Consider the following 17,750-nt stretch of genomic DNA (forward strand, 5'->3'; position numbering starts at 1 on the left):
AAGGCGTGATTCAATCGAAATTATCTATTCCACGCTCGATCGAGGAGAGTTGTAGGAATACGTGTTATATGTATATTGCTCGATATACACCCTATGGTTAAAAGAATCTTTATTCAAATCAATGAAGTTTGTTTCAACCTGTCGGTGATCAATTTCCACTGCAATAATTAGCACTCGACAATTCTTCGCCATAAATATCTTGAGACTTGGAAAGATACTATCGGCCGCACTTCAAACCTCCCCCTTTGAAAGCTTACGCGCGAGCGTCAATGATATCTGGGCTAATTTGAGAGAAAATCTACGTTTCCGTGGTTATAAATACGGCTAACGATCCCCCTGGCGAAAGATGGGGCCAGCAGGTGTTTCGGCTCGCTGAGGACCATCTGTTGCAGCTACCTTCGGGTGCTACCTTTGCCACTTCGAGATGAAGGCTAACGCGCCGCGCGCTGCATCCGGGTAACAGGTTGTTCCTTTATCTTCCTGAGATTGTTTTGTCTAAACACTTCGAAACGGCTAATGAGCTCTCTCGGCTCTCGGCTCTTAACTCTTGCGGCTTTCGCAGCTCTCGGCTTTTAACTCGCTCGAGTGTGTCCTCGGCCAGTCTCTCCTCTCCTCTCCTCTCCTCTCCTCTCCTCTCCTCTTCTCTCTCGACTCGCTTATATCCTGGAGACGCTTCGCTGCTCTTAAGAATCGCAACTTTAATGCCTCCGCTGGTATAGTATGGCAATAGAACCGCTCGTTTATCGCGCCGGCAAATTACCCTCCGACCTTATTTCCCTAACGACGATCTCGACGAAAAAAAGAGTACAATACCAAGTGTGTGTGTGTGTGTTTCTCTCCGCCCCTAACCGTCGATGATTCGAAATAACACACACGCGAATGTTGCGAATAAAATTGTTATACGATAAAGAGAAAAAAATATAAATAAAGGCACATTTCGCATATATACCTGCAAAAAAATTTTATTCACAAAAGAATGAATGTTATCGAAGAACTATCCAGCGGGCGATTATACTTTGGTAAAATATCATTTTATCATTTTGAAGTTTCGAATTCGTCATTCCGTGGGTTTCCCGAAATCAGGACGATCCTTCGGGAGTTCCGTATCGCTATGCGGACTCACATTCACACAACATATAGCGACGGTTACTACGTGTCTCATTGTCCGAAAGAGCACTGCCCCCGTCGTCCTCGTCGTCGCATCTACCTGAAGTTGATAGACCCGTTGTTTGCCAGTGATCGAGAGGTAACAGATCGAGAACGAATGCGATGCGGACAGCTGATCTGGACCGTCGACTCTACCGCTCTGCCGTGCCGCTGCTGCTCCAGGAATTCTCCATCGCATAGTAGATCGCTCACTCTGCACTTTATTCCCCGTTTCCGATACTCGCTCACCCGCTGTTTAGAGGATCCTCGATCTTGCGTCCGCAGGCGTGTACGTACGCGCCGATAATGCGTGCTATAAATTAACAGGAAAATAAGAAAAAAATCAACCATTTTTTTTTGCAAAAACCGAAATTCCTCACAAATCTTCGTGACGGAATTATTGCCAAACGAAAATTTATCGATGCCAGGATGCGTGGCGTCGTGTCTGTTTTATGTAATTTAACTGTTTTTTGTACAGACATGGTTGAGTTTGCGTAATGAAACGCTATAAGTTATATCGTGGAATTTGAATTGCAACGATCGAACTGAAAAGATCTGCGTAACGTCGCCGCGTCGGAGCTACAAACTCTGCTTTTCGAAAGGCGGCGCGTGAAGTCAGAGACTTTAAACATATTATACCGTTGAGAGGATCTACTGCGGATTTGTTTGTTATGTATCATGTATATATGCGTGCAGCCGACGAGCTGCTGCTGCTGCTATAGGCGAGGCGATAGCCACGATAGTCACGCTCAAATACGTCCCTTCGTTATTCTCTGCCGCGTACAAATCTTACCGTCCGATCCGAAGCACATTTACACCGTTATTTTATACCGTCGCCTCTTTTCGCCTCGCGCAGCGTCGCGCCTTTCGCCAAATATTGTCGAATCGGTATAATTATTGCACGGCAAATTTTTTACAAGGACGACCTCTACCTTGATCGATTTAACCGAGGAATGAACTTGTTTAAATTTTCCCGGAATTTATAACAGGTTTGTTCATACATTTTCGTTGTTCTCGATTTTTTAAATCGCAAAAGTATCGAACAATTTTTGCAGTATTCGTGGGTCGAATTCAAAGTGATCACGAATTTGTCCGTCATTTTTTAACCCGGCATCGGGAATTACCGACAATAAATAACTGCAATGGAGAAGACACGCGAACGAATAGCGAATAGATCGCAAAGCAGGAGGGAGGCGGGATGGGGAATTGACGAGGCAGTTTCATAGATCCACGAGTCTCGCGCTAGAACGCCTCTTTATCCTATCCTCGCGACTGGCGCGAACATTCTACCCGACTCTGTAAGCCATGCCTCTCGATCGGTCGAACGACAAAGTTTTAGGCCTACGAATCTTTCCACGGTTATCCTGTCCATCGCCTCGACGTCCTGCCGGCGAAAACGATCAATTTTTATCGAGAAATTGCAATAATTACCGTTTCGAACAGCGAGATTTGAAATTATTCACCCTCGTGAATCGGTTCGTCTGTTCGTCTATTTTTGTCCTCGTACCTGTTGATTCAGATTGCGGAAAAGCGACAGCGATTGATTTATCAGATCCTGCTTTTTGAATCCTTAGCAAAATCTAAACAAGACTGAACGTGAAGGTAGAAGAATGAAGAGGGAACAAATAAAATCGCTTTGGGACTCGAAGCTTGACGATATAATTGAATGTCGTGTTTGCATGGCAGCTGTAATTAATTGCCGTTATTCGGGGATTGATTATTCGCTGTTTGTAAACGTACAAGATGAAACAACAGGTGACATATTTTTAGCAATTTAGTTGCGCGTATTCTTGCAGTTGATTGTGGGAGTGTTAAAAAACAAAAACTCGGTGAAAAAATATCGCATGCGTTGAGCGTTAAGGACCGTCGGCTTCAAAGGATCGGTTAAGCGATTTAAAACCTTTGATCTTTAAGAGAACGAATTGCATTCAATATATTCAAATTCGCGCAACAGTGTTGCCGATGCTGCGGCATCGGCCGCTGAGCAAAACCGCATCCTTGCATTACGAATAATAAAAATACCTGCAGCGAGAAATAAAAAATTCCTTCCAAACATTGTACGAACAAAACGACAACGTGGCGTGAAGAGAGCGTCGCCTTCGAATCTTGCGATTTTTTCACCTCGGATTTGATTGGTTTTAATAACTAAGAAAATGTTGAAACGGATGAAAATGACAACGGAATTCCATGTCGATTGTGATGAGATATTGAAGTAATACGGCATTATTAAGGGTTTTTTAATAAAAATGAAGAATGAAAAACAAAACTTAAGACGAATGCAGCTTACGCCTAAATTAGTGATCAAGCCTTAATCACTAAGTGTTGCTGATATTTTTTATTTTGCTTATTATGAATTTTGATTAATAGTTGTCAAGTTTTCAATCGCATCAACGAGTGAAGATCGATTATTTTTCGAACATTGGGCAGGGGTGAGAATGTAGATAGACGAGAAAATATAAAGGTTAAAATATCGATTTATCAAAAACGCGGTAATCCTATTTTATAGATTTTCAAGACACAGGAAGTAGAAATACCGAAGAATCAGAGTGCAGAGTACAAGAGGTAAAGTTATAGAAAAGCAAAATATAAAATTGCCGGAATTCCGTATCGACTTCCAGATTCTATTCAAGAGATCGTCGTATCTTTGAAAATTCTCCATCGAGACCCTTATATTTTCCAAGCCTTCCACACGTCGAATCCCACCCCGAATGACTATATCGGGTATATTAAAAGCGTTTTCGACGATCACGGGAGTCTATCCCCCGTACCTGCAGGAACCACGCGAGCATACGGAGTCGCACAAACAGGGGCAGCCCTCCATTCGCATCGCCGGGTCCAACCGTCAATCCGCAGGCTCCCTCGGGACCCTCGATTCGGATCCAGCCCTGCGTCGAGGATCACACCTGCGGCCTTCCAACGGACTCGAGAAGGACTCGAGGCGCCTCGGCGATTATGCAAAGTTGGCGTTAATCGCAAGAACCCCAGAAAGTCGGCTCCGCAGAATTTCGAAACCGGCGTCCATGTGAGGTGGGTTTCTCCGCCGTACCACGTGGTCCAAACACGGTGTTAAATTATTCCAAGACTCTATTGACCAAAGTTGTTACACGCAACGTGTTCAAGATGGGACGCTCTTCGGAGATCCGCAGGTATACACGTAGAACCTCTATTCCCCTTGCCGAATTTTCGGTTCACGAGGCACGTTCAATTTGACACGTTCGCTACACGCATTTGCTCGCCATATGGTAAACTCCCTCCGCAGACTGCACCGCCGACTTTATATCCTCCTCGAACTCTGGGTAAGGCGGTAAATGCCTGCCGGCAACCTTGTCCCTGTCTACGACTAACGATTTTAAACATCTTGACGGATATTTAAGCCTTAATTTGCTGAGTAAAAATTGGTCAGCTTAACATTGATTCGGTGATCGGTCGATTAATCAAACTACCGCGGTGTAAATTTACAGCTACAGTTCTTGTGCAAGAATATTTTTATCATTCTTTTAAAAGAAACTGCATTAATAAACGTAAATTTTCTTGAGTAATTGACGTTCGGTGTTATAGCTATAATACGAAATGGAGGATTGCGGGATGTGTGGCAAGGTACGAAATTCGGTGAGTAAAAAGACGAGAGGTATATTTAAAATTTGATTTGGTTAATTATTTTTCGTATAAAATATTTCTATATATGTATAGGGAAATATGTATTTTCTATATTTTGTAATAGTATTCTTTAAATCTATAATCGTGTAGTGTTTTGTCGCGCTCGACCCTGGAATATAGAAAATCAAAAAAAAAAAATTTTTTTAAACAAACACTGAACAATAATGATAATATACACAATATATTATATACATATATAAAATATATGTGTGTTTCTTTAAAAAGATACATTTTTAAGGCAATCTTATATACGGATACAAATCTACATGTATATATTATACGTATATTTTTTATATAATAATATTAGCGGGCTTTTCGAGCTGGTCTTTTTCTATTATTCATTTTTACTTTCTATCATTCGTCATCATTGCGCATCGTTAGTCGGTATTTCCTTTTTCTTCTTGCTTTTCGTTTATTTCTTTTCTTTTATTCATTTTTTAATTGATGACTACATGATGAATTCATGACTAGTTTCTTCGAGTAACTTAATTCGTAATAATTGTACATGGAAAAATATTTATACGTATGATATGATCGTTGAGAAGAAGAAAACATGGTAAAAACCACGAGATGAAAAAAAAAAGCGTACGCTTTTGAATCGTTAACTTAATAATACTATATGTATATGCAAACTTGGAATACCATTACGGCTATTTACAGTGGAACGTGACTGCACAACGACCAAAGTCTCGTCCTTTCGTGCGTATATGCTGTACGCGTCCTACCAATTAAAATGTACCTGTGGAACTTAAAAATTAAACACCGAACTTCAGTGATTCATAAATTATTAGGACAGTATAAAATGCATAATAATAATGAAATAATAATAATGATTAAGATAATGATGTTAATAGGGCGTTTGTAAAATTTGCAAAGACTTGAAAAATGATACACAGTGCCGATTATACGCGCGGGTTCATCACTCGAGCACAGCGAAGTGAGAATCATCCGTTGATACGTAAATATCGACTAAAAATAATTTATAACAAAGTGTATATAAAAAAATCCAAAGCAAGTGGAGAAAACTATGAATAAACAAGCGCATACGAGAAATCGACGGAAAGAAAGAAAATTATAAATAACCGTTAGCGTAAATGCGACGCGTCGTGATATTATAATCGATGCGTTATACACTTCATGCTTTGCGCAAAAATAGAATAGAAACCACACAAAAAGTTTAAAAAGAAAGTAGTCAAAACTCAATCAAAAATAAAAGAGAGTAATAATGTATAAAATGGCACAAAGTTTTCACGGAACACAAACCGAACGCTTCAAGCGATCTGCTGTACATGACGTATATAGTATTGTAGTTATTTCTTTCGTCGTTTTTTTTTCACATCATTTTACTTTAAATATCTGTATCCTAGCACCAAGACTTTCCCCGTACCCTTTTTCGTTTCCTTTCCTTTCCTTTCCTTTTTTTTTTTTTTTCTTCTTTACTATAAATCCGTTAGATATCGTTTGCGGTATATAGACTGTGATGAGAAATATATATATATATGTTAATAGAATTAAGTATGTAAAATATTTGTAGACTTTTAGTGTGTGCATTACTTTTCTTTCTTAAGGGGGGACATGGTGGGGTGGGGGAGACCAACAACGTTTTCTCTTTCTCATCACAGTCTATATACCGAAAACGATATCTAACGGATTTATAGTAAACAAGAAAAAAAAAAAAAAAGGAAAGGAAAGGAATCGAAAAAGGGTGCGGGGAAAGTCTTGGTGCTAGGATAGAGATATTTAAAGTAAAATGATGTGAAAAAAAAATTATTATATCGTATATACATATTGACGAGAAGGAGAAGAATGTATAAAGAAATATGGAAATTCAAAGGTTTATACCGAATACGTATATATACGTATATATATATATACGCATATATATCGATCGACGCAGGGAGATTTGAAGAGAATCGAAAATGATTGAAAAAAACAAGGAAGAAGAATAAATATATTAGGTTGAGAAAACAAACCTCGCACGGAAGACTGCAAGCTCTTGGAGTACAACCGAAAACACGTGTGTGTATCTATATATATATATGTACGTATTCGGTATAAACCTTTGAATTTTCATATTTCTTTATACGTTTTTCTCCTTCTCGTCAATATGTATATACGATATAATAATTTTTCATCTTTTCATATTCGTTTGTACTCCAAGAGCTTGCAGTCTTCCGTGCGAGGTTTGTTTTCTCAGCCTAATATATATGTATTCTTCCTTGTTTTTCAAATCTCCCTGCGTCGATCGGTCCCCGCGATTATTATAAAATTAAGGCACTGTTGCGTATCCCCCGAACCGGGACACCGCGATACTCAGTCAACGATACCGATCGTCAGCCGTCTCTTCTCTCCCCGACGATGCCCCGGCATCACGTCGTTGTCGGCAGGCCTAGGCGCTGTTCACGGTGACGCCGGAGCATCCTCCCTCCTGATGCTTGGTGAGGAGGGACATCCTGCTGAACGTCCTGCCGCAGGAGGAGCACGAGTACTTCTTGATGTCGCTGTGAGTCTGCAGGTGGGCCCTGAGGTTGCTTCGGTCGGCGAAAGCGCGTCCGCAGTGCTGGCACCGGAAGGGTTTCTCGCCCGTGTGAGTCCTGATGTGACCCTGGAGTAGCCACGGCCTGGAGAAGGCCTTGCCGCACAGATGACACTTGCAGGGCAGAGTGTGGGTCCGTATGTGCATCTTGAGGGCGCCGAGGCTGACGTAGATCTTCTCGCAGAACTTGCAGTTGAAGGACTTCTTGGTCTGACCCTCGGCCGCCGCGCAGTGGAACTGCTGGTGCTTCGACAGTCCCGAATACGTCGAGTAGGACTTGCCGCAGTTTAAGCAGTTGTGGCGAGGCGAGCTCGACGGTCCCTTCTCGTGCTTCTGACCGCCCCCGATCGGCCCCGCCGACGTACTTCCGGCGGACGATCGTCCGCTGTCGCTTCCGGGTGAGGAGAGGTCCTCCGGCGTCACGGGGGGCGGCGATCTGAGGGATCCGGAGCCCAGCGAGCTCGTCGGCGAGAGGCCGCAGTGGTCGGGACTCGCCCAGGGTGCGTAGCTTCGACTCGCCACCGGCCTCGGGATCGTAGGGCAGGTGAGAACCGTGTGGGGTGGCGGCGACGCCGAGGGATGATCAGGCGACGAGTGAGAGTAACCACCGGCCACCGGATACGCCGGGTAGAGATCCGCGCCCGGGTAACGATACGCCGGATACGGTAGGTAGTGAGGCGGGAAAAGAGGCGCCCCTCTCGCCCAAGCAGGCGTCGCCGCGTATCGCGCCAGCGGCTCGACGGGGGTGTTGAGGTTCAGGGGGTCTAAGGGCGCCGCGACGCCGCTCGCCATGAAGTGGACGGGGGCTGAGGACGTCGGCACCGAGGGCGAATTATCGTGCTGTATCACCTCGACTCGCGCCTTTTTCGCCACGGGATGGAGCGGCGCGATTCCGGCCGGCGGGGTGAGCGTCTTCACCGGATAGATGTGCTGCGGCTGCTGCTGCTGCTGCTCCTGCTGCTGCAGTTGATGTTGTTGATGCTGGTGCTGGTGCTGTTGCTGTTGCTGATGATGATGATGATGGTGTTGGTGGTGGTGGTGGTGGGTGCTGGCGTTGTTACCGTTATGATGGTGCTCGTGGAGATGGTGACTCTGGATCGAGGCCGGCTGCGTCGGGGGCTGCGCCGCGGGGGATGGCGACCTCGTTATCGGCTTCGGCGACGCCGAGCGCCGGGATAAAGCCGTGCTCGCGATTTCCGGGGATCTCGGGATCGCCGTTTCATGCCAAGCACTCACGGAATTCGAGGTGTTTTTTATCTGGTTTAGCTTCTCTGCCGTTCTACTCAAGTCCTCCGGTTTCGTGCTGAGGTTTTCTGGCTCCGGGATGTCGTCCACTATCACCTCCTCGACGATCTCTTCTGCAATCAGAAGATTGTTGGAATTTCGTTAGACTTCTGGCAGGTGTCGGACTTTTTGGTTGGGACATTTTTCGGAATCGAATTTATTATCGGGGTGTATAAAACTGTGGGAATCTGGATTATTCCGATTCACACGGATAGCCGGCAGCGCGGCGCGAGAGATAAGAAAGTCTATTCCCATATATCGAAGGGACGGGGTTTGAAAAAAGTACGATCGAATCGGGCGGGGTGATGACGGGACAATTGTCCACTTTGTACGCACCGAATAACGTTCTTACCTTTGATGGATTCCGAAGAGAAGGAGGCATCTTCGGCCAGCATAACGTGGACGGGCCGTTTTTTCAGAGGACAGTGACTGTAGCTGTTGTTTCGTTTGACAAAACTGCGAGGCATTGCGTCGACGAGCATTTAGACAGATTCACGATTTCTATGTCTCTGACGATGCTCAGAGGTCGTTGTGTACAGAGTTAATCACAATTAGCACAACATTGATCACACGTGGGTGTAGATCGATGCGACGGTGCGTAATCCAATTGTTGTCGTGGGTTCACACTTGGCACTTGGGTGATAACTCGGTATCCTTTTGTCGCAACAACAATATCGGTGAAGAAATTGGTGCAAGGATGCCGCGTTCGCAGCACGTGTTCGACGTCTCACAATCACCACTTGATTTATTATTTATTACGAATAACACCACCGCACATCCGTGCATCGATGGTCCGTATTATCAAACTCGTCAATTTTAAGTAATCAAAGTTCACCGAGAAGTTCGTTTTCGGCGAGACAACCGATGAGATGAACGACAAACAAAATAAAAAAAAAAAGAAAACAACGATTCACGATAAAATGTCATAAAACACGGAATGTTCGAATTATCGACAATTGTCTCCTTCTCACTCGATAAATCAACAATAATACAAGAAAAAAAAATGATTCACACACGCACGCGTAGTTTTCGTTGCGGGTTGCTAACGTTACTGTTACCGAAGACGGAACGAAGCCCGGATCGCAGCTGGAGCGGCAATACTCAACTGACGACTTACCGTATTCGGCTGCAGGCCGTTTCTGGTGGCAGGGGGTGCAGTCGGGGCTTATATAACGGAGACCCCCTCCACCCGAGTGCAGGTGGCCCGCACGTGCTGCCCGACCAATGCGGGCGATCGGGCCCCGCGCGGCCGGCCAATGAGGGAAGGCCGGTCGCGGGCCGCTCGCCAATCGGAAAGGGCGCATCTGTTCCGGGGCGAAGAGCGAAGGAGATAGACGGCGAGAGCGAAGACGGGGGGAGGGGGGACGCCGGTCCCTGCGCAAAGGTACAGCATGCGCTACACACGGCGAAGCGCGCGCCTCGCAAACCGAGCGACGCCGAGGCGTCGCGACGCGTCCCTCTCGTTCCCCCTACCCCGGCAGATGCCGGGGCCTCGCTGCACCGTGCGTTTACGCACACGCGCGCATTAAGAGACGAACGAGACGTCCGTACGTGCGTGCAGCTATTTAAGGAGCGAGGGGGGACGCAGAATTTTCGTCGCAGGCTTGCCCCCTCCGAATATGCGTTCCACCCCCCGCGCTCGCTGAGACCTCGGACGAGACGCAAGTTTTCAACGTAACGGTCTTGTCGCGTGCCGCAGCATCCGCGCCCACGCGTCATCCGAGCTTTCGGGCCCACGCCAACTCGCCGGCCCGCTCTCTCCCGCTCCCGACCCCCTGCAACCCCGCACCGACTCGGCCGTCGCTCTTTTCCTCTCTATCCTTCGATTCTTCCACCTCCCCCAATCCCGTGGTTTTACCACACGCGCGTAACCGCTGCGTCATCATTTTTTGCCGATACTTCTTGCCGATTATTCAGCCGCGTGCATCCGCGAGATGATCATACTACGCCAAGGACTAAACTTGTTGATGCTTCGGGGGTAAGTCCATCAGCACTGCGCCGCTGTGATACCGTTCGTTTAATCGCGTCTGGACTCGATAGGCTCACTTCTTTTCTACGACCTTTGGGTGCGATTATTCTTGTTTACCATTCGTAATCTAACATACATGCCGATTTTACCGAATTTTCTCTACAGTGTAGATATGAAATTTCCTTTCAAATTCCCGCAAGAAGGTTTCTACCAATTGTCTTATTCTCCGTTTATCTTTCGGTCCCAGTTTTCCATTTAGGTCGAGTTCGTCCGACGAAAAATGAATCCATGTCTAAAAATACGTACGAAAATAACAAACCGAAATTCCTGTAAAGCGTTGGACGACTCCGCGTTACACACGTGTAAGGTATGCAGATTTTGATTCTCCAACCTGCGTTTTCGCACACGACACAGCAACACAAAGCGCAGCGTGTCGTCGCGAGTCCAGCGACGCTGGAATATCATGCTACGGTAAAAAACGGGCAGGCGAGGTGCAGCGGCGAGAGAACCGGCCCCAGGAATACGGGACGCGGACTCGAATCTAGCCGTTTCCGGTTTTTCCGGTATAGTTCGGGGCTGCACCGGGCGGCACAATGCTGCGCGTATAATACGCGCGTATTACACATGCGCATTATTCCCTGTTGACGATCTATTATACTCGAGGTGACCAGTTTTATTCCCCAACATATGCCGTAAGTGCTGGGCGCGTTGCACCTTTATGGCTGCGGTATTCCCTGCGTAAAACGCTCGACTCGTACCTACGTCTAATACTCGTATACGCGTCGTGCACCGTGCGGTCCGAGAATTATGCTAAACTAAAACTAGCCACGGAATAAATTAACCCGGTTTCAAATATCGCAAGTTTCGAGTAGGTAGGTTCCTCGCACCCGTGCCGGAAAATCCCCCCTCGTCTGGTTCGAGGAGAAAGAGAGGGAGAGAGAGAGTGAGGGGGAGCAAAAACCGCAACAAGTAAAAAGCGTACCTACCAACATTCGTGCGCAAAGAAAGTAGATTCAATCACGCTCGGACCGTCGTGTTTTCTTTGCGTTGTACCTGCAGCCTGACACTGAAGCTATGTACCTACAGATTTTCGCATAGCTGCACTTACGACGACCTGTTGTAAAAAACTGTGCATGCGTGTACGATACTCTATGAACACAGTTTGGCAGTGTCACGTGTGGTGCTCCTACAGCTGGGGATCAGAGCGAAGGAATAATTAGTTTTTGGAAGCCATCAAACGGGCCGAAATACCGTCAAGATATATCTAATATGACGAACACGGGCTGGGACAGTTGGAGATAAATTGAAATAACAACATTCCCGTAACCTTACGTACAAGAATTTTCTCCACCGTCTTTGGCACGGTCTGTTTAACGCCTGTATCCGAATCTCTCGGTGAAACTAGGAATACCCCGTAACTGTAAGGTCAAGGTTCGTGCCATTTGCGAACTTGGAACAAAGTGTCGTTTCTATAGAAATAAGCCATGACTCAAGGCAAATTTTTGATAATTTTTGCAGCTTATGTGTCAACGGGATTTGCAGATTAGGTACTCAAACTCAGTGAATATACACGTTCATGGTACGAAAACAAAATTCTTCGTCTTTCAACCTTGAAAGAAAAGAAAAGACTTTACACCGGTGTGAAAATTTTATTACTGAAAGTAAATTCTTATTTGTCACAAGTATGAAACATGCTATTAGTGAATTTTTACATGAAATAACAAAAGATTTTATTGCTCTAGTTTCTAATGCTATTATGAAAAGAAAACTATACTTCTTTCGCAAGTGTAAGAAAAATTTGTTCCAATTGCAAGCACCAAAAAAATTAAAATAGCAACAAAAAAAAATTAAAAAATTCTTATCCGAATGCATTTTTGACATAAAAATAATATTTATAAGTAAAAAGTGCAATCGAATAGTAATAAATATTTGTTTCTTTCATTTTTCTTATTTGAAGTTACTGAAGTTATGAAATCTCCATATTTCAATAGGTGTCAAAAATTTGATTATATTTTATGAGATTTTTCCGAAGTTCTTCAGATTTTATAAATTAGGGGTTGCTGTTTCAAGTTTTTATATTATAATTGAGATACGCCGAGTCGGAAAAATACTGAAAAAAGTTGGAATCGCGTTTTTCCTCACGTACCTTCGTACAAAATATTATAAAGCTAATCCGAGACGTCGACTTATCGTTAGAACCTTGATCGAAATAACATGGAATGACCCATGCATAAATACTACATATGAATAACGGGTATACCCAATGCCTATAGGAATCTGCCATAGCTACTTGTCCAAAGTGCACAGTGCTGATTGTATTTTTCGGTGCATTGTTAAACCGTTGACAAACCGACCGCCTGCAGTACTAAACGAGCGTGTACGCACAGTTAGATATCACATGCTCCGTACACACACGGACACGTATTTACGCATGCCGGCACACAGGCGCGCACAAATTCGTCCGTGATCCGCACGAGGATCGAAGGTTGCGCTCTGCACACAATCGGTCCGTCGCAAAAGACACATATGTGAGCACGTGTGCGGTACAATACAAGCAAAGGGCGGTGCGCAGGAGGGTCTTTGGGTCCTCTCGCACATGTCCAATAACTCCCGAAAATTGGCCTAGCCATGAACTAGTCTCGGTGGGGCCCGCCGCATATGGTTGGACTCGAGACCCGTGCTCTGCAGCAGGGCCGAGCGGGACGCCGGTAGCCGCCAGGTGTTTCAAAGGTGAGAGACGAGATGGGCCCCTCGTCGAAATATTAAAGGAGAGAATAATAAAAAAAAAAAGAAAGTAAAATAAAGAAAAAAGAAACGCTTCCTCCCGAAGGGGGAAATAATACGTCGTACCTACCCGTGAGGATCCGTAGAGTTGAACAATTACATGCAGATTTATTTTAATACTCTGGAACTGTGTATACACGCTTACTTGTTCTTGGTCGTTTTCTCACTAACGCTTTTCTCTCTTTTTTTAAATTTTTTTTCTACAAATTATACCCGAACAGTGAACTGCGATACCAAACACCGTAAAGATCACGGGTCATACATGATTCCTACACGCGGATTGTTTGATTTGATTTTTTTTTTTTTTTTCTTCTCTTATCGTTTATTGACCAAAATTTGGCGAGAATTACGGAACGAATTTTGGTAAATCGACCAGCCAGGTATGCCAGTGTTACAAGAACAAGAAGAAGGAAATAAACATCAATCGTCAATGATGATTTTTCTTCTTCCATTGCAGATGTGTCAAACAAGCGTGAAGAGAGACTCGTTCTCTGGATGGTGTGGATGATCGGGACAGGTAAAGGACATTTGCGATCCCCAGAGGCGTCTAATAGAGGGTCGCGATGCATACGACGACTATCTCGGCGCACGTACCCATGCTTTGCATCGTAGGTAGGTGAGTCCGACTCCTTGGATCGATAAAGGCTTAATTTTGTACCTGAAACCTGCTCCTGCAGAGTGCGCAACCTCAAGGTTTCGAACATAACTCTACGTATGAAGTGCAGGGGATAAAATTTTTGTACCTGCGGACGAGCGGTGGGGCAATGGTGTGAGAATTCGCTACATTTCACACTCTGAATGTACCGCAAGAGGCCTTGATAATCATGGCGTGAGGAATTTTTAAAATACTTGCACAATACGGTATGGAGAAAAAATCAAAGATACAAGAAAATCGGGAAGGCGAAATTCCTGCGTGATTAATTTCTTCACTCTTTATCGTGTTGCCTGATCAACGTTATAGTTTTTTAATCAATTTCTTCGCGCAATGGTTAAAAGAGACAATTGGATTACTGCTGTAGCATGTTTCAAATCGCGGAAACAATTTCACACGCTATGTAAATCAAATCCCTGATTATTATCCGTCTGAGTTAATCGTGACGTTGCTGCAATTTCCTTTGCCGCAAATTTGTAACGATGGTTCGGTTAAACGAAATCGCAGATGCATGCATAACCGTCTTGCGAAGGCGTGCCATCTATGGAAACGTGAAAGGCTCGCCGTGCAAAGTTCCCCGACATCGACGTGAATCAAGACGTTTTGTCTTAATCTAAACTTAACTATATCGGTAGTTTTACAACCGCCTATCAATATTTACGCTCGTCAACGCTGCACTTAAATGCCTGACGACAGCCACTCTCTTGGTGACTCAGGATATACCGATCGGCTTAACGGCTCAGCTCAACGCTGCACATCCATTGTTGCAGGACCTTGTTGGCCACAACGTTCACCGCCCACCGAAATTTTTCCACTCGCCAGGAAGCGTCATCCCCGATAAGAAATTTGCACGCCTCGTTTTTGCCTCGCCGTGTTTTCCAGCTCAAATACACCAGCTGTGCACACTGACGATAAGCAATGTGTACTTTTCGGGTCGATAATTACTCTACGATATAACTGTACTATTTTTCCGAAGAATGGCAAAATTGATTTAGAAATGAAATTTGGATTAAGATATACGACACGTCCGCCCTAAGTTGCTCTGGATTCTTACCGAGAAATATTGAGCCAAAGTGTTATGCTGTGGAGTTCGGAGGTAATTTACAGGATTAATAAGAACGCTTTGTCAAGGATGAGGAATTCCCGTCGTATAACGGAACAATCCGGGGTATAACGAACGGCTCGTATTCAGGCTTAATGGAGTTAAAACAAGACCCTTGGCTCGCTACGGCCAATTTTCCAAAGGTGGCAGCTCGGTTCACCGGCATGACTCATTGACGGACAATTGAATTTTTCACCTCCTTCACTTTAATTATCATTAGTCAAAACGCTTATCAAGCCCACGCGGTGGATCCAATCTCATTGTTAACCGTCGTAATAACTTGCTAATTTCTCCCGCGTCATCCGCGTATGGGTGTACAAACTAACAGCTAGCTGGAATGTTGCCCCGGCGGAGTCATCGAAGCAAACGTGATTCCACGTCGAGGATTGCGGGGTGTACGATAATGGTTGTAAATTCAAAATTCTAGTCATCGATTCATCAAAGTCACACCTGATGACCGATACTGTATGCTTACATATCGAATAATTCAGGAGAAATCTTCAATTCACTTGTGACGTTATCGTAATGTTTCTTTACCAATGATGACGCGAAAATAACGGTTTATGTTTACGATGCAGAGAATTATAAATAAAGATAAGGTTGTTTCCTATGACACATGTACCCAATTAGTTTGTCCGGGCCACTGCGTAATCAATTTCCATTCCCAGTAAGTGGTCTGCTCGTAAATATTTGCTTTCGGCGCTCTCTTTCCGTACACTCTTTCTTCAACTTTTCAGCAGCAAGATAATATAGACCCGTGGCAGGAAATAGGTTCGTTTATCCACGACGAGCCTGTCCATCGTTCTTTTGTTCCAAAGACTTCGGCACACAAGAAATATTGTCAAGAGTAACCAACGATGTTATTGCTCTGACCGTGTGTGTCAACGGTTTGGTAAAATATCGGTCGTCCCGCATACATATACCCAATATCGAGTGTTGTTACGGGCGGGTTTTTTCCGCCCTGAGACTCGGGGACCGTTCACCGAAGCCGGAATAGTTACTCCGCATCTCCGAGACGTTCATTGTGCGGCAGGTGATTGCGGTTTCCAAAAATCCCGAAGGTGTCTCTCAAGTGTCCGTGGCAAATGGCCTCTGGAGTCACAGCCGAACGGCCGCGCTGTCCCGTTTCACTCGAGGCAATTCAATCCTGCTTTAAACTTACTTACACAATCATAACCGAGTCGGAGGTCTCACCCTGAAAGCGACACTCCATTCAGCGAATGGAGGAAGAAGAAAATATTCACCAGGTATAAAACGATGACGACCAGCATCGAGTGCTGCAGCCGCAGGTGGTCCCTGAAAAATCGCAAGGCTTACGGAGACAGTACGCGGATTATGCACACATCGGACATCGTAGTGCGAGCTATCGGTAGGAATTCAACTTTAGACTCGATACGCCCGCGTCCTCAGCGTAATCGATTAACGATGCGTCGCATGCAACGATCATTCACTTTGCCTGCCCCGTGAACGATCGGAGAATCGTGGTTAGCCGCAGGCGTGTGCATCCTCCTAACTCACTCAGCCCTTCTTCTTTTTCCCCTACCTCTTATTCTTCTTCTTCTTCTTCTTCTTCTTCTTCTTCTTCTTATTTCTCTTGTATCAAGTCGCGGTGAAAACTCAAGATGCACTTACGGCGCGGTCCACTGGGTCCACAGATTTAATTCCTTAAACACCGGGACCCAGGGGCTCTCATTCCCCGATAAATCGCCCACGCAGGTCAGCGATCAGCACCGATGATCTGCGGAGCTCCGTCACAATGCGTCGGGATATTCGTCTACTTTGTCGACGTAACTTGAATGAACGGCGCGCGAACTGCAGCAGTGATTTCGGTGAATAGACCCGGTGTAGACTTCCACGTCCTGAGAGGTCTTTTCATCTTTGTACCCGGAAAAAAAAATCCAAGAATTATTACCAGCCTCCCGCGGGTTATCCGCATCGTGGTTAGAGAGGCTAGGTTGTACCGAATGCCGATCTTTGTCTTTGACGCGGCTCTGTTATCACCGCGGCCTAAAAGTGCCGGCATTTTGATAAGTCTCCGTCCCTCGGCCGCCCGGCCGTTGCGACGATAACGCGGCCCGGATCGCATTCTTTCTGTAACTAGGAAAGATTTCTTTTGCAGTTCCGAATCGCTGTATAATCGATCAAATAAAAACAAAAAAAAAAAAATAGCGTGGTTAGCGGGTGAGTGGGTTTTCCTTTGAGTGGAGTAAAGAGGACTTGTTCCGCAGCAAACGAAATATGCCACACGCCGCCAATCAGCTGTTTTTGTGATCGAAGGCAGATGTTCTCCTCAATCATAGGACCCAAGTACGTTGCCAATTCCATGCCCCACCTTTATATTGAGTTTTACGGTTTTTTTCAACCTCGCACTACGTGTGGCCCCCCTTCAAGCAGGTGAGTGTTCGATGGACGTATACCTGCATCGTGCAGGTAACAACTTGCCACGATCATCCGTTAGATGCGAGATGATTCGTTTCTCCGTGCGCGACTCCATTCGGGCGAACCGATCACGTACAGGGTGCCTCTTGTTAAACGAGTGGAATCAAAGCTGGATTTTTAACAATAGAAATTCGTTCCATTTTCCATTTACACACACGGTGTAAAATGTAGTTAAAATTAG

At 45.2% G+C, this 17,750-nt stretch overlaps 1 protein-coding gene and 1 long non-coding RNA gene across 3 annotated transcripts in view; one reads left to right on the forward strand and one right to left on the reverse strand.

Moving 5' to 3' along the window:
* Positions 1–13,982, forward strand: part of LOC138190445 (uncharacterized) — a 115,001-nt gene extending 101,019 nt beyond the window's left edge. For both annotated transcript variants that reach the window (XR_011176413.1, XR_011176414.1), the window contains exon 4: positions 13,834–13,982. This is a non-coding gene — a long non-coding RNA (uncharacterized lncRNA). The remainder of the gene's footprint in view (positions 1–13,833) is intronic.
* LOC124212119 (protein glass) lies at positions 6,511–9,720 on the reverse strand. The gene is made up of 2 exons (XM_046611887.2): positions 8,976–9,720; positions 6,511–8,697 (listed from the first exon to the last, which is right to left on the reverse strand). Exons 1-2 carry the CDS (start codon positions 9,103–9,105, stop codon positions 7,193–7,195), a joined length of 1,635 nt encoding a protein of 544 aa, XP_046467843.1. The 5' UTR covers positions 9,106–9,720; the 3' UTR covers positions 6,511–7,192.
* Positions 13,983–17,750: the final 3,768 nt, after the last annotated feature.

Source organism: Neodiprion pinetum, chromosome 2 (assembly GCF_021155775.2).
Source record: "Neodiprion pinetum isolate iyNeoPine1 chromosome 2, iyNeoPine1.2, whole genome shotgun sequence".
NCBI classification, from domain to species: domain Eukaryota; kingdom Metazoa; phylum Arthropoda; class Insecta; order Hymenoptera; family Diprionidae; genus Neodiprion; species Neodiprion pinetum.

Bases quoted from the DNA above. Each gene is read 5' to 3' on its own strand.
- LOC124212119 (XM_046611887.2), bottom strand. From the start codon at position 9,105: ATGCTCGTCGACGCAATGCCTCGCAGTTTTGTCAAACGAAACAACAGC. The intron at 8,698-8,975 runs GTAAGAACGTTA...TTCTGATTGCAG, and splicing joins CTCTTCGGAATCCATCAAAG to AAGAGATCGTCGAGGAGGTG.